The sequence below is a fragment of the Balearica regulorum genome, chromosome 5 (assembly GCF_011004875.1).
Source record: "Balearica regulorum gibbericeps isolate bBalReg1 chromosome 5, bBalReg1.pri, whole genome shotgun sequence".
Classification (NCBI taxonomy): Eukaryota; Metazoa; Chordata; class Aves; order Gruiformes; family Gruidae; genus Balearica; species Balearica regulorum.
This window is the reverse complement of record NC_046188.1, coordinates 55,339,586-55,364,906: the sequence shown is the minus strand read 5'-3', so window position 1 is coordinate 55,364,906 and position 25,321 is coordinate 55,339,586. Positions and strand designations below refer to the sequence as shown.

Genomic DNA, 25,321 nt, shown 5'->3' with positions numbered 1-25,321 from the left:
AGTGTCTATCCCACGAATGGCAAAAAACAGAGCAGTACAGAGCACATCTAATCTTTTCCACATTTCCACAGCATACAAATAGCCGAGAGTTACAAAACGGGAAGGGGAAAGAATCACGTATATTGACAATATCATTTCCAAGCGTGCAGTAAAAGGTAATGTAGTACGTCTGGCATAGCCTGAAAACTGTGCATGGGGAGGCAGTCCAACATTCAGCAATGCAGAGAAGTAGGGAAAGATATAGCAAGAATGGCACTTACAAAAAAAAAAAAACCCTACTAGTTTCATACAAACATGCTGTACATTTTCCTATGCACTGTTTTAAGCATCGGACAAATAACTCAGCCTGTTCACTAGAGGTTGTGCTATCTTGCTAATATACAATGACAATAGAAATTTTGTTCTGTTCTCAGAGGGCACTTCAAAGCAGGAGCTGAATGGTTCACCACACAAATTAATATGCATCTATTTTAAAAAATCATTCCACATTACATCAAACAAGCCACAGTTTAGGTTACCATTCAGGCTAGTTTATGACAGATTTTATTTTTTCCTGCTTAGCTATGCATTGCCATTTTGAAGACAAAAACATGAGGAAGAAATTCATAAAACTATATTCTAGGATTTAAAAACAACATACTTGTAACTACAGATTTCTTGGGCCGCTGCATCTTTGCAGTTTCTGTGGCAAAACTGAAGTCCTGTAAGATGGAGATGTTTGCTTTGCTATGTGTAGATAGCAAGGAGAGAAATCTATTGCAAAAGATTAACTGTTCACATTTCTGTTTTCACAGGGAAACACAAATGGTATTTATTATGACTAAAGCTCACAGGTGCTGCACAAGGTTTTCCTTTTGGTTTTACTCAAACATGTCAATTCCTTCCCAACAGGAAAGCATCTCCAACTCAACACAGAACAAAACCTGGGCTCACGACTTTGTGCAAGACTGAACTTATCTGGTCCACTGACAATACACGAGGATTATATCATACATGAAGCAGCTGCAGTGCAGAGAGGATTAAGCATTAAAGATGCTTTTTTTTATACCTGTAGAAGACAAGAAAATCTTTAAATTTTGCTGTTAAGTACAGGACAAAAACACCTGACAGAAATTAGTTAATGGAGAGATTTGTCTTGAGGGTCTGAACATGGCACTAATGTCTGCTCCATCAGAATATCAGGCATGGCAGAGAGTGACATTCATTCAGAACTTACATCCCTGCCTCTCAAAATGACAGGCATTGTGTCACAGTGCTTTAACTCTGTATGACCAGAACTAGACAATCATGATCTCATCACAGAGCCAGAGACTGCAGTCTCATGACCCTCTGTATGATGTCAAACAGAACATACAGAAAGTTATCTTATACTAAGTGCTTACTAAGAGGTCGTCCATGTAAAATAAAATGGATGAAGCAGTATGTCAAAGCACATCTAGAAGAGTGCAAGTCATTCAAGTGTCCCATGGGACCATACGGTGCCATGGCCATTTGCACCCATGTATTCTGGGTATAAAGCATTACCATTGCAAATTTACACACGCTTTAAACTGATGTAAATGATTATACAAAGAAAAGGAGGGGACAGTTGTGATGCATTCTGACCTCGAACATTACATCCAAGACCTAGAATTGAAGGCCATCCTCAGCAGAGGCCTAGGTAAAATAATAGATAATAAAAAGTTCAGTGATGAATGCAGAAGCAAGAATCTGACAAACCCCTCAAACTGCATTACAGTACTACATGTAGCTTTCAAAGCACTAAGCAAAACACAGAGCAGGAGAAGGTACAGACAACAAGATGAGCAGTGGCATGCAGGTGAAATGGTGCTTCTTTTTACTTTGTTGGCTGAAGTCAGAAACGAGACCCCACTGGGCTCTCAGGAACCCTCTCCTCAAGAAAGAGCAGCTAGGTTGGAAAAGAATATTTTGAAAATGCTTTGGTGCTTAACATGTTTTATAAAGCAACTCTTTGTATCATACATTGGTCTATTTACAAGTATGTAGTTTTAAGGTGATCATGCAGACCATGAGGCTGTCAGCCCTTGGCAGCTTATAAAAAATACTTATGATACGAAAAAAAAAAGGTAAAAAGATATTCCATACGGTCACATTTACCTACAATTTCTTCTTATCTTCTATTCTCTTTCCCTGAAGGGCTGTTTGCACTGAACAAAAGTGAGTGTTCTGGAGTTTATCTCTGAAGGTGTCCTTTTCTGCAGAACACAATTCTCTAACTCAGAACCAAGTAGTGAAATGTGTAAACCTTCCATACGGACATCTTCTGTAAAATAGCTTTGTGTTTAAATGAGCTTTAATTTGGACTTTTCCCCTTTCATTTTCCCTTATCAATTGCAAGGCTGCATTTTGGTCAAGTTTCAAGACACATGATATGAATGTGCATTACTGTTGAGTGAAGTCTAAAAAAACTGCTTGCTGATTTTAAACAAGTGAGGGCTTTTTTTCCCCATGCTTAACATGTAATCTGAGGTGAAGTTCAGAAGTCATAAGCTAAAGTGTTAGAAATGCAAAGAGGAAAATCAAGAAAACAAGTGGTCACTGAGTTTCTCAGTTTCCTTCTTACTGATTGAACTAGCAGATTTTCTCACAGCTACGCAAACATTGCCTCAGAACAAAAGGTAGTTGCAAATCAGCGGTGACGTTATTAGGATGCCTTACTTTGCAAAGTTCCAAGTTGTAATCTTAGCGTAACGCAATGGCTCAGATGATGGCTCCCCTGCAAGTGTGACAGTGCAGTTTTAATAATGACAGCACTGTAGTACATGTGTACCCATGAGAGCTTTAAAATACCTAGCTTGATACAAGCTATAGCATAGCTGTAGAGGAGAAAGTTCAGGATGAACTAACCCTCCTTTCCGGGCAGGATTTGTGGATTACATTTCTTCTGTGCTGCAACTGTTGTACTTGAGTTAACCTACTTGTATCTGGTTCAAGTGTGCCTATACCACACTGTACTGTAGTGCAAGCGCACATCTAATAAAACTGCTATGGGTCACATGCCTTGTCTGTTTCAGTTTTCGTGCCTATTTTTATAGGGATCCTTATCCTCACCACTGTGTTGGAGTTAAAGGGGGTAACTCAAGATCTACTGAGATACAACAATGGCTGGGTCATCTGAGCACCTAGAAGAGCAGCAAAATGTAAATGACTTGGTAACATCCCCACATGAACATTGTCAACATTTAAAACCATCGTTCCTCTCTATCTCGTATAACAGAGTTCTGTGAACTAATGGCATCCCTATCAAAGGAGAAAATAGTTGACAGAGCTGTGACGTAAGATGAAAGCAGAAAAAAAAAATCCCACTATTCAGGCTTCAAACACAACCTTTAAAGAGGTTTACTTCAAGTGTGTGCACCAAAGGCAAGTCACATTTGCTCAAAGGGGCTGATGAAACACAATGTTTTTACCTGAGGTTGGCTCTGCAGGGCTGGGCTTGTGTTAACTTTCAATTGCAAGTAAAACAGCAGTTGAATACTGAAGAAACACACTTTAAAAACAAACAAATTGAAAAGTAATACCACCACAAACTGCGCCCTTGGTCCCATCTACATGGCTAAGCCATTTCTCTGATTTCAGAGACTGTTTTCAGAGTCTACTGTAAAGCAGAACCCAAGAGTTCTAGCTCTTTCGATTTCTTAAGTGTTAGGAAAAGATCAGAAACTTTAGCCATATCACCCAGTCAAAAACTTATGCAAAGTAATGAGCCAAATAATGTTTACCAGAGGGGAGAAACAAATTTTCTTTCCTTTCCCAGGTAACCAATAGCCAGGAAGACCAGGACCTCAGGAATAACACATTTGGGTTTTTTAGCTGTACTTTTAGAGCAGTATTTTGTATTTGAGTAAGCGTTCTGGAAAAAAATAAGCAAATGGTCAATATTGGATATAAAAGAAATAGTGCGAGAATAGGCTTTGTCAGGTATAATTAAAAAATAAGCATCACACCATAAGAATTAAAAATGGTCAGGAGGAGAATCAAAGCAGACAGCTTCAAAAAAAGAAGTGCCCAGAAGGCAGGATTGGATCTGTTTCTCCAAACATCAGTTCAAAATCATATATGACTGTTGAGTGAAGTCTGGTGGAATTGCTCGTTGATATTAAGCAAAGGAAGAGTTCTGCCATCAATATCTGTTAAAAGCAAAGACTAGTTTGCTTAGATAAAAACTTAGATTTTGAGCTACTTTTCTGGCGCAGAACAGAGATTCTGGGCAAGATGTAGGGCACAACTTGCTAATTTTTACCTTTTTATATCTGTATGGACAAATTTAACTCTATTCTCCTTCACTTTTATTCTAACTATTAAACTATTTAATTACAAACACATAATTCTTGTGGGAAGAAAAAGAAGTCGTCGAGTTTCAATACTGAGCTGGCAAAAACCGAGCATTTCGAGCAACACACAGAGCTAGAGACCTTAGTCCTGAAGGGGAACGGAGTACGTACGGGTGTGTAAATACACCTTTTATAAACTTGGGCCATTTAGTTGGGGAATAACTCTGCTGCAGCACAGCTTCTCCACATTTCTACCTTCAGTCTCCTCTGTGGGTCAGATGTCTGTACATTTACTCCTCACAGCACTCTTGCCTAATCTTCCCTAGAAGTAAGCAAGAGTGGGAAAGAAACGCAGGCACAGAATTTGGCATGTTGGGTGCCAAGAGACACCATTTGAGTTGTTCTGATTGGGAAAGGCAAACAACTTCTCTGCCACACAGGGTTCAAGGTACATTTTGGGGACATTTCACCAGTTTGCCTCCGTCAGTACAAGCCACCCTTGAATTATAAATTGGCAGTAGCTCCTTAAGTAGAGGAAATATATCAAGTCAGTCCTTGGAAGAAGGTAAGCACAAGAGCGTCCTGAGGTGAAAACTTCCTGCAATTAATACTGCAAAGATGTCTTCTGAAAGTTTCTGGCCTAGTACATTTTTCTGGACCCTGGCAAAATAGCCATAGTGAAAACAGCATCAGGTGCAGGTACCTGAGGTTGAAAAGTAGAATCTGTCTTTGGCACAGTGACAGGAAGAACAGCTGATGGGCAGAGGGATTCAGAGGCACCACGCCAGTTCCAGAAGGTCAGAGAACCACAACGGACAACGCAAGCTGGGTCCCTGAGATGCTGTTTGGCACTATCCCATCTGATCCTCTGCATAACCTCAGGGAGGAGAGGAAACTAGCTGGAATCAAGACAGGAATATCTGGCACGATTTAGGAAGGACTATATCTGCCAGAGACCTGGGATAACAAAGTATTCTTGAGAATAAAAAAAATAAATAAAAATTCTCCCACAAAACCCCCAACTCTATCTCTGAAAGAACATTTGACCAATTAGGAATTCAAGACCTTTGTTCTCCTCGCTTTGGAGAAAACGTAAACAGTGGAAATATGGGGTCTCCTTCATGCATTTACATCACTATTCTTTTCTGTGTCCATGCAGAAAGCCAGTTTCTTCCATCTTATAGGTGGCACTAGGCTAATCACAGAGCAGGAGCAGCTATAGAAAGCAACCTAGAAAGAAAGCTTCAAGATCTCTTATTAAGAGAATTGTCTCTATTCATGGGTGAACAAAAATGCCAATCCCTTGACTATGGAGGCTTCTTAAATATACTCAGGAACAGACAAAGCAAGAATAAAAATTTTAAGTGTCCAATCAACTTTGCAGAAGTGACTCATGTTCCCAAATCATTCAAACACTTAAAAATGTTATCTTCCCCTAAATTAATTTTTTTTTTGTGATTATCAGCATTTTAAAGCTCTCCATATAACTTTTGATACAGAAAGGTTAAAAATAAAGACCATAATCTTTATTTAAAAATACTACAAAGTATACAAGAACCAACCAGGTCAAGGTATTTTAGGATGACCACAGCCACCCATTGTCTTTATCAATTTACCGTCCAAAAGAATTACAACACAACTGGCAATACTACACTTAACTTTGTGTTTGTAGAAATATTTGTATGTACATAAACACACATGCAGACATGTATTCTACAGAAAACATACATATTATGGAGCTTTGACAGGCAAATAGAGGAGACATGTATCTAGTGTCTACATAGGCAGATGTATTAAGCAGTCAGCATCTCGGCTGTTGCCAGAGAGAATTAAGTTCAAATTGTAAAAAACTGTTTTCAACAGTGATGTAACTTTGAAACTGAAAGATGCACTGCCCATTTGCCACTGCTTCCTTACCCACTCGCATCTCACTCTATCACCCTTCACAGTCAGTAATACCCAGCTATCTTTTGCAGAACTCTTTGCTTAACAGATTTCATACTTTCAGACCTTGCATTAGTAGCAATGCACAACACACTTTCTTTTTCTGCACGCATCCCTCTGCAGATGATCCCTATTGGTTTGGAGTACCTCAGTTTCTAGGAGTGGGATTCAATTTGCCTAAGCCCAAAACATCTATGGTGTATCTACTTACATGTATGTACATACGTATGCACATATTCATCCTTTACTTAGGCACCTAACTCATTTCATACTCATGTGACAAACAGGCACTTTCAGAGTGGGGTTCATCTCATCCAAGGCAAATACCTGAAGTCAAAAGAATCCTTCTACCACTCTTACCCATCTCTTCCTCTCCACTGCCTACAGCTATCTGACAAGCTCAGACATAGTTTAAAGTTAAAGCAGACGAATCTTGCCCTAGCTGCCCAGCCCAAGCTGCTTTACAAACTTGTCAGAAGACATTGAGCTTTCTGAAGAATCAGATACTTCAAAGGCAAAACCCAGAAACTCATTGAGATTTCAAGTGCCCCGAAAATCTTTAAACAATTTTGAGAACACAGATGTGAACTAATCTTCCAAAGTGTCATGTATACCCAGACAACTCAAAATATTGTCCTGTGAACAAAACCTCTACAGCGTGATGATCAGCACTGCATTAAGTGCCACTTCAGTAAACACCATGCTCTATCTTTATAGTATTACTGCATCTTTGATATCTAGTTTGTTCAAATATACACTATAGGAAACAAAAAGCAGCAAAGTCTTGATTCAAAGGCAGTAAAGTTGTGTGTGATTAAATTTAAAGGGGACTTCATAAATTTATTCAGCTACCTGATGGATTAAAGCTTGTTCCAAATTTGTGCACGAGAATGCCTATTGCTATGGAGGAAAAAACATTACATTTCAGTAATTTCTTAGGAAATAGGAATTATTTTTATGTCTAAGTAGTAGCTCTTTATTGTTTAGAACTGTCTTTAAATCACCGTGTTGAAATACGGTTCCATTAATTTCAGCAGCTCTGATTTTCAACACCTTCTCCCCTAGCCAATGTGTCTTGCTGAAAGGTTGCTAATGGAGCTAAGTGTTTACTTTCCAGCATGAAAGGCTATCCTTTTCAGAAATTTCTTAGGAGATCCTTCTAATTAACTAGTCTACAGCTCCCACTTTATTTCATTCTTTTTTAAATTAGGTTGTGGAGTTGTTTTTCTTTGGTTTATAAAGCTTCCAAATCTCTTGCAGGCAGAAATATTTCTTGCTCTCTCTGCAAGAGATGCTTTTGCTACTGAGAAATTTTTTGGCTCTCCAGAGGATAATTAAACAATGATAACTTTTTATTCATTGCAAACCGTAATTCTACTTTTGAAGATTTCATTTGACTAATATGATAACAACCACAACTTTTCATCCACGAGGCAATGTAAGTCAAGTTCAGCCTCATGTCAGTGTGCACTGGCTAGATCCAAGTCCCAGGAGGTGCAAAAATTACTTAGGTGACAATGTGATTAGGTAACCAGTTCTTCTTCAGGCTAACTACATGGATGGATTCAAAGCTGCTTCTCCAACTGGTAATCAGCAAAGGTCTTAACAGGATTTAAGCAGTGAAGGCAAGCCTTGATGGGAATGGCAAGGGGATCAATTGCTTCTCCTTGAAATGAGAAAAGCAGCCATGAAGAAAAAAAGTTTGACCGCAGTTGAGCACAAAAACCTGAGTCATGACTAATTCCTTCATTTCCAGCTATCGGTTTCTGTTACTAATACTTTGCTCCTCTTAGTCCTGTGACTCTAAACTTTCTCAATATAAAGGGAGAATTACCCTGCACAAAGTAAAAATATAATCCTTCTTCCTGAGCTCTAAAGGCATCTGGTCAGACCTTCCCACCCGAAAAATGGCAGAAACCATCACAAGAAGCAGCAGACAAAAGGGGACTAAACCTCTGAGTACTGCCTGCATTACTGGCCAAAGGCTGACTCTGTTGTTTCTACATTTTGCCACCTTGTCTTGACTATTTTAGCTATTTATAATGTTATCTCTTTAGGCCAGGGACCATCTTTCACTGCTTCCTCTACTACATGGTCTGACCTCACCTTAAGCTCATGGATGTTGTATAAAGCAAATAAATAATGGAAAAATTCTGAAAATCTCTATTTAATTATCCATGGGATTAGACTCACATTGCTCTGTAGTTTGGAACTTAAGAAAAAAAGTGAATAAAAATCCTGCAGTGAAGGCATTATTGGGTCCTGGAATCTTGATTCATCTGTATAATTTAGAACATACTTGAAAAATGAACATTCAAATTTAACATAAGATGAGACATCATGCACTTACTTAAGTGTCCTTTCTCACATGGTAACTGATATGAAATAAACCCATCCTACTTTAAACAGTCATAAAAAGAACTCAAGGAAGGGAATCGAGAGGGTAAAGATGACCTTTTCCAGGCCTGCTTTACAGAGCGATTCCATAGGCAAATGCTACTCAGTGCTTTTGTTTCCCCATGCACAGACCAGGGACATTTGTTTATCTCAGGGAAGATTTTTTTTTTTTTTTTAAAGTCTATGGTTTATAGCAGTAATTCATACCAAATCCTTAAGTTAATGGACATATCGGAAAGAGAAAAGAAAATAATGCATAGTGAAAGTAGAATTCAGTTACGTAAGTTCAGTACAAAGCAGCCGTATTAAAAACCATTTTAGGGTTCCTGAATGCACATGAGATCTGTTGAGACAAAAAGCTATTCCTGAGAGTCAGTTGATTTCAACATTTGTGTACAGACCTCAAGGATTAAGTTAAGCACAGAATTCTGGAGTCAGGACAGTAGCAGCATTCTGCGAGCATGAAATTTCTGTCTGTATGGAGAGGTACAACTCAGAGGGCTTTAAAAGGCAACTTAGTCTCTGTTTTCCTGGAGCTGAGATATGCTGTGAACTGAGGTTCCTTCTAGTTCATTTTGGTACTTATTTCTTATCTTCTCTTTTCTGCATCCAGCACCTTTTTCCCCCTAAAAAAGATGTCTTTTGTCCCCTTTCTTTGCTGTCCTCATCCATAAAACATTTCTGCAGACCTCTGCACAAAGACAGCATTAGCTCCAAGGATACCAGAGCAACCGAAAATTTGCTTTGTACCTGCACACCAGTACTGTCTCTTTCAATCTTTCTCTGCCAATAAAGGATTTTATGGAATTGCAGGTGGTTTACTTTCTGTGCAGGAGGCTAAAAGCTGTACCATGTAACTATAGCAACAACTACTGTGAAAGCTCTCGATTTTTATTGACATGCCTCACATAACCTCATGGAAAAATTTATACAAATGGAGACACAGAAAATTAAACATCCCAAAGGAAAATATTGTGGTGATCTACATCTTTGTGCATTGCTTAAATACTTCCCCCATGGTAATTTGCTGTTTTTACTGTATAGTGGTAACATTAAAATAGCATTTTAAAATTCACAGTTTAAACAGTAATTTAAGCCTCCACAATGCCAAAACAGAGGATATGCATGCAATCAGCTCAGAAAACACTGTAGTACATTGCTGCATTTGACAAAGATTCATCACTGGGAAACTGACACTACACAAATGGAGAGAAGAAATAAGGTGCACACATTTTTTCATAGGGAGTAATAAACATTTGCATAGGGATATACTGAATTGTTCATCTCTTACAGACAAGACAAAAGATGCACCATTCTAAAAGGTATTTCTCTATCCAAAGAATACTCTTTCAAAAGGAGTTTCCTGTGCTCACAGCAGCTGAGAACTGTATGAAAACGATACTGAGATGCTCTGTCCCAATCTTAGAAATCTATGACTTGATAGACAAGTTTGACATTCCAAATTCAATAAAATAGTGTCAAGTTCACAGCAAAATATGAATATGCTGCAGTCTGAGAGATCTTCAAGTATCCTGGAAAGCTACCAAATCGCTTACGTTGAGCTTGAAAATGCCACCTCTAAATGTGCTTCCAAGGCCATAATCCACAGTGCCGGAAAATCGGTTCCTTGCTAACGGCCACCATTTATAGCCTTAACCTTTATTACATTACTTCAATTCTCTCCAACAGCTCGAACAACATGAACCCAAAACACTTCCAAAGATTTTAACAATAACCATCAGATTGAAAACTATTCCTGCTAAAATCTTGACCTTATTGACAAAGTGCATTTGCATGGTCACAGGAATAGCCAGTTTTGTAGTCAATGAATCAGACCAAAACACTTCACCTCGGTTGCCAGTTATTTCCCATTTTCAGCTCTACTGCCATAATTTATTTCTTTAAAAAAGCACAATAATCCCAACCATTTTTTTATTCTAATGATCATCCAAAACAAAAGTATTTAATAGCAAGGTATAGGGAAAACTACCGAGCTGTTAATATAGCTCTTCTGAATCTAATACTCTTGCAGTATACAATGCAATCTAGGCTGCCTGGAAAGGATGAAAATGATGTGTTGCTATGGAAACAGAAAGGCACATGTTTAGGTTGCTCATCCCTGAAGAGCTGCCCCACCAATATCTTTAAAGCCTGCTAATAAAATTTTAATCAATAATTAGAATAAAATGAATTTCACCTCCTGTTTGACACCAGAATCTTGGTTCAGACATTGTCAAGCTCTTTTAATGTTCCCTGCATCCTACTACGCCCTGCAACATTAAGAATGAATTTATGCACAAAAATGTCAACATGTGCTTATCTAGTTCAGCTACTTAAAATTATTATTCCACCCAGCAATAGATACCAGCTTCCCAATTTTAAATCTTGTGCACGTAGGAATGTGCTTTTTTAATTTATTAATTGATGCACTATACCTTCCTCTTAAAAAAAAATCCTAACAACAACAAACAACAATAAAAAAACAACACACAAAACCAACAAACCAGAACAACTCTATGGTTATTACCGGCTTAAGGCCACCAACCAGGGATACGCCCATTGAGAATGTGACAATCACCCCAGCATTGGAGCTATCACTCACCAACTCCCCTAACCATCTGCTATTTCCTAGAAATGATAGTTTCCATCTTACCATGATTTACCTGCAGACAGATCTTCCATAACACTAGGGCCTACACAAAGTAAAAATGTATTTCCAAACAGCCAAACAGAAAATAGGCCAAGTTACTCGCTGGCAAAACTCCACTTGTTTCACCATTATAATAGCAGAGAATCTGGCTTCAAAAACATGCAGCCACTAATTATCTGTACAGTTAACTATGTCAGTACACCTATTTGTTATTACACTGGGCAATCAATAATCTATTAACTCATTCTTTATAAATAAGTACAACATTAAGAACAACTGTTGTTGTTAACAACAGTTAACAAGCTTTGTATTCTAGATCACAAAAAAGTAAAGCAAAGCTGAAAAAAAGAAGAAATCCATACAGTGAACAAAAGAGGCGCATAATAGATAATTATTTTTCGGTAGTCATACATTATAAATGATTCTTTTAAAAATTTCAATTAATTTCCATTAATGTATGTAATATTTCTGTTTCTTGGTATTCCTGGCAGGACTCCAGTGGTCCATTCTGACAGGAAGAAAACCAACTCCCGTACCTTCCAACCATGAACCTTTACCACACTGAGATCTTGAACCAGATATTAGAAATGCCAAAGTCAGAAGAGATATGAGTGACAACAGGAGCAATATGTCCTTTAAAGACGACACACTTATCTGGTTTCAACTTCAGAGATTTAGAGTAGGGGTGATTTTTCACAATCTGCTCCCAGAATACGCCAGCACTTTCAAGACTATGGTAGTCTCCATCTGCTGGTACATTTGGCTTGAAGTTTTCTAGAAAAACCCTGACATTAATCTCCTGTTCAACTGCACAAGATTTTTAAGGTGCTTGTTATTTTTAAATTAACTTGAAATACACTGATTTCCTCAAAGGAACAACACTCTCATTTCCTTTTCCTGGCTTTGTAATTAATATGAAGACATAATAATTGCAAGCACAACTCTCCTCCAAACCTGGATCCCACTGTGAAGGCATTACACAGTACCTATATACATAGCTTCAGCTTGCAGCTGAAGTTGGAGATGTTTCCAGTTTTCATGCGAGCACTGAAGTATTTGAAAAAATCCAAAACCTTTTAGGACCAGCATTTCCAAAAAGATAAGTAATAGCACTTTGCCTACATTGGGAATGCTTAGCACATTCAGAAATCCATTTTGAAATTCCATGTTGTTTTTATAACAGAACATACACTATCCAATGGATGGTGAGTTAGGAAAATTTACCTTTATAAATCTTATTTAACTGGGACTTATAAACATGTATTCCATCAAAACTCTTCAGAATAAACATTCAGTTCGTGATAGAATGTATTTATCCAGAAACTTAAAGGAACTAAAATAGTTTTGATTTTTCCATCCTAAATAGTTCTAATTTTGAATATAGATGTATTTTTGATATAACACTGAAAAGTCAGCATTTTATCAAGAGAAGACAAAAATGACAAGTTTTTTAAAAATCTTGAGAGCTGGTTTGTTTTTTTTTAAGTCTACAATGTTTTCCAGTTGCTTTCATTTTCAACGCACACATTTTTTCCCCTAAGGTATCCACTGTGATATTTAAAAGGATTTATTTGCTTACAGCTAAACAGATGATATTTACTCACATTACAAAACTCCTGTCATACAATGCTGGCATTATTTAACCACCTTCTCTTAGGAGACATCTTATACTAGGGACAGCAGGTCAGGACAGAGTCACATGCTGTCTGGAAAGGCTCACACATAGTACACATATATTGTTCCTCCTCCAATCATGCAAAAAAAAAAAAAAATCCTGAAAACAATCATTACCTAGTTTTATCAACAGGGTAAAATACAAACAAATCTCTGAGTACTTTGCTAAATAAGTATGTTAATTTACCCCTTCAGCAATACAAACCCCAGGATCTCAGCAATACAGTTCCCCTTGACTCAGAGGGTTAACAGGATAGCATTTCATTCCTGTTAGTTTTTAAGGGCTTGGCTGCTCCCTGGGCATCTGTGCTGGCTATCAAACTATTTTCAAATGTCCTTCCATCCAGGTATCTCTCCCCTGAGCGTCACAGCTATGAATTGCAGAATAAATGCTTCAGATGCAACAGCACTAGCTCTGGCTTCAACAGAAAAATTTTGAAGACAAACAGCTTACAGAAAACAGAGAACGACATAGTGACATTTGGAGTACAGTCCTCAGGAAGGCTTCCTTTTAGTCATGACACTTTAGCTACTTCATATAGCTTTTACTGCCTAAAAGCCAGTGTGTAGCTTCACCGTTCTTATTTCCCAATCTGTATTTTAAACCCAAATTTTTGTTTAGAACTTTCATGGATCCCAGACAGGAAAAGCCTTATGACATGGAATAATTTAGGCTGGACCTCTGGAGACCGCTTGCTCTAGCCCTCTGCTTAAGTGCTTACCACCACTACGCTACTCCTATGCCTTGAAATTCCTGCACTGCTGTGATACACTTTGCCCCATGCACTGTATGCACAGAAACTGCTAGGTAAAACTGGGTAATATGAGGCAACTTAATGTTAGTTCATATCAACCAAGTTTCCCATCTTTCCAAACTCATAAGATCTTGCTTTTCCTCCATTAGCACTTCTCTGCAGACAATAATCCACTTTCTTTGCTGAGAAACTCAATGTGACTGCAAAAAATGCTATGCACTAGCCAGCTCCCAAATTGTATCATTTTCAAAGAGGGTTGGGTTTTCACCTTTTTCTTTTTCTTTTCTTTTTTTTAATTTAAAAGGCACATATGAAGCTAATTTCTGCAGATGGAGTAAAACGTACCACATGAACCAGACAGATTGGCCTTCTCATTGGACACTTGAAGGGTTGCTATGATTCAGACATTATGCTTTAATATTTAAATTTCCACAAGCTACAGATATGCTGATATAAGAACAAACGTCAGAAGGTTGATCTATTCTGAGATCCATCTCGGAAGGTCAACGTCACACTTTGAAATAAGGTTTTGTTTCTGTCGATTGGAATTTGACAGATTTCAGTCACTTGAGTAAGGAAAGAATGCCAAAGAGGAATCCAACAGTACAACACAGCTTTCAAACGATCATGAGGAGACACTATACTGTCATTTCCTTTGTCCTTGGTGGAAAATGTAAGAAATGGTAAATTGCTTTATTTATACATTGGGTCCCTTTGTCCTCATTTTTATTTTCAAAGTACTCTTTTTACACAGATTCAAATTTATTTACTGCTTCAATTTTGCAATAATGCCATAACAGTTGACTCCACCTAGGAAATTTACTCTGCAGTGTTATTTTTGCCTTGTCTAAAATTTGGCAGACCTGGCAAACAGGGAGATCTGACAAGCTCCCTATAGCTCAGGGCATCAGAACCATGAGGGCTCAAGGTGTTTGGGTTTGGTTTGGGGGTGGTTATTTTTTCCTTTCTTTCTTAAGGAAAGAAAGAAACCTTTATGCTGATCCCAGTCTTAAACACTGCATCCTGAACAGTGCGACAACTGGGGAAAACAAGATCTACAGTGTCAGCCACTTACATGTGTTCTCACGTAGTCACCATCTGTTTGGTAGTCCCAGGAGCCAGCAGCTCGTATCACAAAAAGCACCGTCATATTAAACACCCTGCTGACACAGAGACCACGGAGTGAGGGACTGAGCCCACTAACTGCTGAGCCATCAGGTTATGGCCTCAAAATGTACCAGCAAAGAACCACTATAAGTTAGTCCTTTCAAGGCCTTTTCCTTCTCCTCCTCTTCCAAATTACAGGCTTCCCTCTGATGATGAAACTGCTGCAGCTCACATTGTCTAAATTTGCTAAACAATTGCAATTTTACAAACTTGCAAGTCCACAAATGTCTCTTACAGCATGTGTTTGCAAGAATGAGTTTATGTTGAGAGGAACAAAAAAGAAATAGAAACAAAGGCTACAGTTCTTGTCAAAATAAGCCATTTGCCCCTTATTCAGTACAGTGACTAATTGTTAAGTGAGTTAAACGGGACTTGGGAACCATTTTGAATGGTTAAAAGGATTGTCTCCTGGGAGAACAACCCAAAACTTTGCTGTATGGTAGGATGCAGTTTGCCTTTCCCAGCTTAACTGGCCTATGTACTTGTGTGTGGGGAAGTGCTGGCCTTGCTACCCTGTCCATCCCCTAAGGACTTAAACAACACAGTGGGCCCTTCATGACCATACTGCTCAAGCTCTGATCCCAAGAGAAAAAAAATCTCTGATGGCCAACCTGCCAGAACATGATCACAACACACGTAGTCCCCAGTGAAGGACTTGGGACTGGCACCTGTGAAACAGTTACAAAAATTTCTGCCATCTCAAATGGGAAAAGGAACAAGCTCAAAAGGGATAACCTGCTCACTCAATATACACACATACACTATATATATACACACACACTATATATATATAGGTTTAAATCAAAATATGGATTTATCAAACCGTTATTCCTTGGTATAGCATCTTATGTACCTTAAAATAAATTAGAAATTCTTTACATCTGCATTATTTGTGACATTTCAGGCTTCTATGTGGAAATCTCATCACGTCAATTTGTTTCCCAGGAAAAGAGGGCCTGACAACCTCCAGCCTCATACCTGGATTGATCTTGCCAGCAGAGATGATGATTTAGCATTTACATTCTGTAATTCACTTCAGCAGATAAGCAGATTTCTGTTTTTACAGAAATACACCAATTATTTTTATGCTATGTATACATATGCCTTTTTTCTAAGGCTAGTTCTAGAGCACTTAAATCTGTTCATAAATGTAAAATGAAAATTTTCCTAGGCATGCAGTTCTTTCTCTAGCAACTATTATTTGACAGCTAACTGTGAAGTCTTCGTCTTTTCCTCCCTTTACAGCCTTGTAAAAACAGCCACTCTCTCCAGAGTAGCAGACTCTGCTCATTGGTGGTATCACCGAATGCAACTGCTTCAGTACAAGAAACTTGTTTCCTAAAAAAAGTAGCCCAGCAACTTGCAGAAGTGTCAGCATTGAGACATAAGCAGAGAATCCTGGAAAAGCCTCCAAGATTGTTCTGCCAAGTTTTAGATTTTGATCACTGAGCTCTCAGCTCCTAAGCAGACCACAAGAGCAGACAGTTCATGCAGTCTCAATTTATTGTGACCTAAAGGTCATACAAGAACAGTACTATTTCTCTTTTGGTAGTATCAAAAGGACCCCTGGCAGGAATACCAGACACTGTCCCGCCCTGTCTTCTCAACACCCATCAGTAGAATGTAACTGAATAACAATGGCAAAAGCTGATCATTAGTAATTCAGAATCCACCTCCATGTTAATGCAGCAAGAAAGCCACTGTGCTTCACACTGACACAAGGGCTGGGTTGCCAGGGGGGTCAGACCAAGTGGAGACCACCATGGGAACAGTGTCATGTTTCTCCAGAAAGCTGCCAGGTGCCATGAGATCTTTCACAGCCTTGTGCACAGGCCTGCCCTCCAGGCATTGCTGCCCTTCTCCTAACTTTCCTTTCTAAGGTAAATCCAAGCAAGACAACCCAAGGGTAGCCAGACAAATACAGGCACTGAAGGATTAGGGGCAGCCAGAGCAGCTTCACAATTAGACCTCCCTGGCTGGAGACAGACACGCACAGGACTGACAATGAGCAAGCGGAAGCTTAACAGCATAATATCAGCTAAGAGTAGCAGCAGGAGATGAGCAGGCTTGCTTCACACTGCAGGGGATCAGAGATTATTCAGAAAACAGAGACAGGTTCAATTTAATATAGCAAATTAAAGGGAAACCAAGATAAAAATTGAGGTCAATCTGGTATACACATGGCATGCTCATTGACAAACAAGTAGACAACAAGATTTTTACATTTCAGAGGTCTCCAGAAATGAGCAGCACCCAGAAGCTCAGCAGATGGCCTTGAAAAAATGGCCTGTTCACTTCGGAGCCCCAGTGGGAGCTAAGTCCTTTCAAAATAACTGGAACAGTCTCTAGCTATCAAGCAACCACCAGCAAATAGGTGAATTTGTTTTTTACAGCGTTTCCTCTGGTTCATTCCAAGTTGTCCCTGCTCATTTGTGTATCCTCAATTAAAATACCATTATTTTTTTCCTAACTGGTCTTGCAGTTAGCAGCAGGGGAGGAAAAGAGTACAAACAAAAGCACTCAGTAATTCAGCCTCAGAAACACATCTGATCTGCAGCTCCATGGCTCTGACACAGCAGCACTGAAAAAGCCTGCTGCTTCCCTTGACACTCAAGGACAGCAAGGGACATCGGGCTGTGCATTTGTATTCCCTGCCACTGCACTGGCCTTTCTCCTTGCTCCCCCAAGCACAGATATCATCTCATCATTGGAGAGATGACCTGTGAGCAAACTGCATTGCAGCCTGCATTGGCTGGGAACTGAGCCCGAGGTAAGAGAAACAACATGTAACAAAGCTACACGAACAACAGACACGTACAGCTCTTGACATGCCTGGATGTCAAGACATACGCTCTCTGCTGCAGTAAGGACTCACCAGCAGATGCATAATGTTGCTGCAATCTCCAGAAACACCCTGTGTCTCTTCTGTATATGTAGCACCAGAGTCCAGGCTCATTTATTTTAAAAAAATAATAACGGAGACAAATGGATGTATTGGTAGCAAAATATTTTCCTGTGCCTACTGCAAATTTGGTATCTCTCACTGACCACCAACAGAGAAAAGAAAGTATTTGAGAGAGAGAGGATAAGGCTTTGCTAATAGGCTGATTTTCATTTGGAAGTGATGGGAGTCCTCATTGAGAAAAAAGGCAGAAGAGATAAAGATAAGATCAGAGATGGTGAAAAGGCATTCATAAAGGGCAAGAGAGAAAGGGGGAAGGAAATCAATCACAAGTACAGACAAGATCAAACAGCAGCATACCAGTAACAGCCATACTTCCTTGGGAAAAAAAGCTGCAGGATGAAGAGACAGCACAGCACCATGCTGTGAGGAGTGCTGCTCTCCGCACCCACTGCATAGGAGAGAGTTGTTCTTTCTCCATAGCAACAAGACACTTAAAAGCCAATCTGGAGACTGAAGACCAGCTTAAAAACAAAACACAACATGTATCGATTTATTATCTCTATTTTAAGGCTCAACTGTGAAGTACACAGGATAGCATTTGTTTAGCCTGAGGACGCATCTTCACATAAAGCGCTCTTCCCCCTTTATACCTCCCTGTCTCAGAACCAACCCCTGGTGTGAAGCAAACTGTGGCATTTACACATGCTCCTTACTCTTAGGTAATGTCAAATGCATTAGGCACAAACACACCTTGCAGCAGCCCAAAGTGCTCACAGATAAAGCCTACCGGCTGCTGCCTTTTGCAGGGACTGCAGGAAGGCATCAATACCTCCCAACTATTCTCACATGACTTGGGGAGAGGAGTCAAGAGTTTTTTGCTGAAAAAAAAAATACATAAAAATAATTAAAAAAATCCCAAAACATGCTTTTTAGTAGTTACCAGCTCAAGTCCCTGTCTACAGGGGCTTGGGGATATGCTCATATCCTGTCCTTGAAATCTGCTTATACCTGCTTGGATACAGCTCTGCTCAGGTACCTGAATGACTTCAATAAAGTCATTATGCTGACTGCATTGGCAGAGCTCTGGAAACATTACAAGACCTCCTCTCCTCCTCAAAGGCACCAATGGAGCCCGCACAGCAAATTTCAGAATGCACCAGGGTTATTTAAGAAGCTCATCAAGTTTTGGGTGAACGGATCATACTGAAAAAGCTGCAGAACAGCTAGGGTTTCAGTCCTGGCCTTGGTTTAGCTTAGCTGCTGAGATTAGCTTCCTCATGGAAGGGGGCAATAAAAAAAGCTATTGAGTCACAGTTCCTTAACAAATATCACAGCTATGTTTTGGTAGTTAATTATTCCAAACAGCTAAAACTGCACCTTTACATGCCAGCTACAAACAAGAATCTTAATAAAACAACAAACCTTCCATTTCACTCACCTCTATTTTACTTCCCCAGTAATGAAAGAGCTGGAACAGAAAAGCTTACTCGGAATAATTACTGCCCAGTCCAGGTAGCACTCACTTAACCTGAAGATCTGCTGATGGGAATTTCTACTCTTTTCCTGCAAAGAACAAGTGTGCAGCAGTACTAGTTATCTAGAACAAACACAGCTGAACACAACACAGCGTAACACTGTCCGTACTCAGCTAGGAGTGCTTTACAAATAGCTAGACAGATAGGAGTAGTGCAAACAAGGCAACTCTCATGCATTCAGCATCTCTCAGGGCATGGCATGTACTGAGGACACATCGATGCAGAGGTAAAGCATTTACGCAGCACCTAAGCAGGGAGACTTGTCCAGTAGAAGAACAAAAAACATGCCGAGGGTTCAGAAATGCAAGCTAAAACTCCTAACTGGCACTGAATGCTGAAGAATTGGTGGGAATTGGGTATGATGTGGCAAACAGAGCAAATGCAGAAAGCTGATTACATACAAGCATGCCAAAAATATGGTACACTGTGCCAATTTTGTTTGTTTTAAAGTTTCCCTTCCACTGCAAAATGTTATTTTATTTGAATGCCCAGAGAACCATGAGGAGGAAAGAAAAGCCTTTTTAAAAATTATTCAAAGACACATCTCCAGTGTCTGCCATGACAGCCATCTTTTGCATTTCATATTAATATGAAACATAGTTCTAGTTTAGATTCACCCATGAGTCATAAGTTTAAAAAAAAAAGCACTGTACTCAGCAACTTTGCCTTGGCTCAGCACTATTATCTTACAGACTTCATCTGTACATCTGCTAAATCAAGAACTCCAGAAAAATCTGATCCACATACACTAAACATCCATCTGTGTAACCATTTCTTTTATGGCTAATATATTTGAATGAATACTTGGGATTTAAAATACAGAAATCTTCAATCAGCCAATCCTTAGCCACTGTATTTATTAGCAAAAAAATTCTTATGGATCTGATCTTGGTTTTTCATTTCCTTGTGCAACATTTTATTCCAGAATAAAATATTAATTTTTAAGCCACTGAGACTCAATTTACTCTTACTCTTGAAAAAAAAATTGCTTTATCTGGCTAGAAATGATTTCTAAAAGAGCTTCATAGAAAGGATAAGAGTAATTTTCATCTGCATAGATTATGAAGTAGAAAGAAAAGTATGAATCAGCTTGTCCTCACAAAAACACATTTGCTAACCAAAGTCTATTTCCTATACAATTAATTACAAATGCGGAAATATGTCTTTTGATAAGTGGTTTTGAAGGTTGCCAGCAGCAAATCTCAATGGAATGCCTACAAAAGTTGTTCTGTTTTCTTCTGCGTAGATTACCTTACTGAACTCAAAATGAGGGTATCTAAAGAGGTTTTTAGGAGCTTAGGAAACAACAGAGCTAAAATATATGGCACTTTTTTCTTTTTTTTTTTTTTTTTGACAATCAGTGTAGAAAATAATGACATTTTTGAGCCTTTAGCTCAGGGCTTATGGTAGCCACAGAAAAGCACTGTTTCCCATACAGCCAAGTTTTACCCAAGCTACAGAAAATTCTCGTGCATCAGAGAGAAAAAGAGACGCGTAGCCTGACCCCCATTCCTATGTTTTAAAGCACTCTCCTACAGGCCTGAAGATAACATTAACCTCTCAAATCCACTTCAAAATGCTGTGGGACTGCAATGCAGAGTGCAGCAGGCAACCCTGGTGAGCTGCCTTGGAAGGGCTGTGTTACGCTGTTGGCAGCTGGCAGTTCCCGTGCATGGCCAGTTCCACACCCTGCTATGTCCCACCACTTGCGTTACAGCTGAAAGGTGACAAGGACATCAACGGTAGTGCCGTCTCCTAGCCAGCTGGGGTGGTCAGAAGATGTTGTCCCTGGGTACTCCTAGACAAAAACATTGCATCTAAGGAACCCTAAAATGCAGCTACACACCAAAGTCCTGGTCAGATCTTGGAGCATATTCTTAATAAAGGGAACCTGCAAGACTCTTCAGGATGCTTGCCTCTGCCAGCATCACCTCAGCAGCCCCACATCTCTCCCACCACTAAGCCAGGTTGGTGGTCGCAGTGTGATCAGACATGGCACTTAGCGGTGTGCCCTCTCAAAGCTGATGTCACTCACGGATGGGTATCCAGCACAAAAAAAAAAATAAAAAAATCACAAGGCACAGGCTGGAAGTCACAAGGGCTTAGTTGTTCCATCTTAGGAAGTTTAATTATCCTGATGATGTTATCTTAATTAAATGGTAGTTAATCTAAGTTTATATTTATGCCTGAAATGTGAATATATTTTAAAAAACTCTTGATGATAGCGAATCTGAAAGAGACAGAAGAAGGAAAGGAAAATTACCAGAGAAAGTAACGTTGGTTGAATATGATAAATGCAACCATATTTCTAAATACAGGCAATTACAGCAGAGGTGTTTCCATGTTTAGGGTTGTCTAGGTGAATCAGATTTCTAAGGGGGAAATGGGAGGGACAAAATTTGAAAGCAGATAAGCAAAGCATAAAAGGTAAAATTGATGGTCAGAGAAAAAAACCCAACCTGTCAAGTCAGAGGTTAGTAGAGAATCTTTGAAAAGTCCTGCTGTGTGCATAGTCATTCACACTTTTCTGGCTCACAGAAAACAGTGGTGGTCTTGTAAAAAATTTACAGCAATCTAGCAAAGTGTCATGCATACAAACCAGAAGCCAGCTTAGGGGAGTTAATTGGGAATAATAACCTTTCCAAAGAAGGAAGAAAAAAAATGACTAACCATTTAAGAAATTTTTTCTTGTTTCTTCAAGGACAAGGGAAATTTAGCATGGCCAGCACAGAGAAAAAATGAAAACCAGGAATTATAGCTGTAACTCAATAGAGAGAACTCTACTAAATTCAGATACCGTCATCTCAGCATCCAAACAGAGAGAGGAGACACTAGATGTCCTAATCCTTCAACTTCACCCTACCAACAGCTGGGATCTTCTCTGGGATTCTGGGGCACAAACCAGAACTCTGGGGACCTCCAGAAAAGCAATGAAACACAGGAAGAAACGGCATTGACGGTGTTTGGTGTTATTGGGCAGCTCTTTTGTTAGTCTATACTGCATCCTGACAATGCCTTTAAATCCCTGGTATGGGACTGTGCTGGTTTTGCGTGGCAAGGTTTTGGTAGCGGGGGGGCTACAGGGGTGGCTTCTGTGAGAAGCTGCTAGAAGCTTCCCCTGTGTCTGATAGAGCCAATGCCAGCCGGCTCCAAGATGGACCCGCCGCTGGCCAAGGCCAAGCCAATCAGCACCTCTGGGATAACATAGTTAAGAAAGAGAAAACCAGTTAGAGAGCGCTTTTGCAGCCAGAGAGAGGAGTGAGAAGATGTAAGAAACTCTGCAGACACCAAGGTCAGTGCAGAAGGAGGGGCAGGAGGTGCTCCAGGCGCCAGAGCAAGATTCCCCTGCAGCCCGTGGTGAAGACCATGGTGAAGCAGGCTGTCCCCCTGCAGCCCATGGAGGAAGGATGAGGGGGTGTAGAGATTCCACCTGCACCCTGTGGAGGACCCCATGCTGGAGCAGGTGGAGACACCTGAAGGAGGCTGTGGCCCCGTGGGAAGCCCGCGCTGGAGCAAGCTCCTGGCAGGACCTGTGGATCCGTGGAGAGAGGAGCCCACACCAGAGCAGGTTTGCTGACAGGACTTGTGACCCCGTGGGGGACCCACGCTGGAGCAGTTTGCTCCTGAAGGTCTGCACCCCGTGGAGGAGACTCACGTTGGAGAAGGTCGTGAAGGACTGTCTCCCGTGAGAGGGACCCCACGCTGGAGTGGGGGAACGATGAGTCCTCCCCCTGAGGATGAAGAAGCGGCAGAAACACCGTGTGAGGAACCGACCGTAACCCCCACTCCCCGTCCCCCTGTGCCGCTGAGGGGGGGTGGAGGTTGAAGCCGGGAGTGAAGTTGAGCCCGGGAAGATGGGAGGGGTGGGGGGAGGTGTTTTTAAGATTTGGTTTTATTTCTCATTCCTCTACTCTGTTTTGCTTAGTAATAAATAAGATGAATTCCCTCTCTAAGTTCGGTCTGTTTTGCTCGTGATGATGATTAGAGAATGATCTCTCCCTGTCCTTATCTCGACCCATAAGTTTTTTTTTCATTGTACCTTTTCTCCCCTGTCTAATGAAAGAGGGGAGTGATAGAGCAGCTCTGGTGGGCACCTGGCCCCCAGACAGGGTCAACCCACCACAGGGACATACCAGGGCTGCTTTCTATGCTTGCCTGCTCATCAGACAGCACCCGGAACACGGGCTCTGCCCTGTGACCTTCATGCTCCCACACTGCACAGCAGTTAAGAAGACCTGCACGCAAGCGCACCTTCCCCTGCCTTGCAGGGGAAGCCAAGGCCACACTCAGAAGTCCCACAAGTAGCACTGCTCTGGAGATAGTATGCAATCAAGGCTGGCTGAAAAAGGTAACGTAATCTGCTCATCTATCCTCACCCCTGCACCACAACACACCCCCAGCCCTCACGCTGCCCTCCCAGCTGTCAATGGGCAGGAGCAAGAAGGACTTCCATACTCCTCCACATCACCATTCCCGTTTGGTTCCTGCATGAGTGCCTTAAAATTGAGAGATCTTTTGTCCTTTGTATCTGAAGGATTTAGCTAGAGTGATTACCATCAAATATTATTGTAAGGGATGGTAAAATATAACCATACTGCCTTCTTCCTGGTAGGCTGATTTCTACCTGAACACCTACATTTTGACACCAACATGCTGAACTTTGACTCTGCACTTACATGCAGGTAAGCTGTTTGTGGGCTCCTTTCCTTCTGAGCAGAGCTAGGAAGACCCCTATATCCTCACGTGCCTATCAGTAATCTGCATTGAAAGTTTTGCAAGGCAACACCCTGCATCACTCGAAATTGAATTCCAGCCTGCCAATCAGAGAAGCAAATGCACCTATAACCTTTGCAAGCAATTAAATCTACTGCCCTCCTAACTTTGGCAATTTCTCCAAGACTTCAATCTCCAAAATTTAGTAATTACTTCTGTCGGCCTTTGTTCTGCCATGAGCTTGAGATAGCAAGTTTCACTATCAATGTGTGTCAGAATCAGTTACTAAAAAAGAAGTCTCTTTTTAAAAGAGATTCAATGAAAACAATCATGCTCCTGCTTTTTCCTTTTGGCAGCATAGAAAAGTCTTTACAACTAAGATCTGGCTTCTGTGACCTCCACACTCTCTGAGCCTTTTGTCAATCTTGTTTGCTAGCTTCTTTATTCTCATTTTAGACAGGTTTGAGTTTCCCTTTGCCTTTGGATTTTAAGGACAGTATTTCTTTAGATACACAGATTATTTTCAAGTGGAAAATTTGTTCCTTGAATCTAGACAAAAAATAATTCTACAATACTCCATATTTTTCACCAAACCAGTCACTCAGGAACATCTTACCAACTCACAGCTGCTACATACACACAGAAATGTAATGAGGCCCACAGACAGTGGGCAAGATAACAAGGGACGTATTTTATTCCTTGGACAAAATGTTTTGCATCTGGACTAGAAAAAGTTAGACTTCACACTGATGTACCCAAAGTAGTGCACTTAATATTTACACAAATCCTACAACCAAAGTTGGCAACTAAGAGTTTGCAAACACAAGTACCATTCCTAATGAAAGCCAGAAAAGGAGGATTCATATGCTGGAAAATCATGAATATTATGTCTTTATGGACTATTTAAAATATTACCTTACCTATAAATACACCAATTACATTAGTCCATGAAAGTAACTGAAAGGAAGAAAAGCTATTGTCCTCTAATTTATCATATTAGTAAGCAAGCCACATTGGGAGTGGAAACCATTCAATTCATAAAACACAAGGACAAACCTCTGTACCTTCACTAGTGTCTTTGAAAACAGAAATACCATAACTAAACACAGGAAAGGGAACTAGAATACAGTATGCTAGAAATGCCTAATAAAATGCCTTTCTGCATGAGGAAGTGTAATGGTGCAGTGGTCTACATGCATGCAGAGATATGACTTGTGTTGATGCACATGTGTGTGTGAAAGTACACAAATAAATGCCTAATTTGAGTTCAGAATTAGAGGAAGCCA

General features: G+C 40.1%; 2 protein-coding genes across 3 annotated transcripts in view; one reads left to right on the top strand and one right to left on the bottom strand.

Annotated features, from left to right (window-relative positions):
- The window catches only part of KCNC1 (potassium voltage-gated channel subfamily C member 1), a 128,356-nt gene extending 127,195 nt beyond the window's left edge, over positions 1–1,161 (top strand). For both annotated transcript variants that reach the window (XM_075755022.1, XM_075755025.1), the window contains one exon: positions 892–1,161. In XM_075755022.1, the coding sequence (XP_075611137.1) occupies positions 892–1,073 (182 nt within the window). In that variant the 3' untranslated portion in view covers positions 1,074–1,161. The remainder of the gene's footprint in view (positions 1–891) is intronic.
- The window catches only part of SERGEF (secretion regulating guanine nucleotide exchange factor), a 160,504-nt gene that overhangs the window by 7,883 nt on the left and 127,300 nt on the right, over positions 1–25,321 (bottom strand).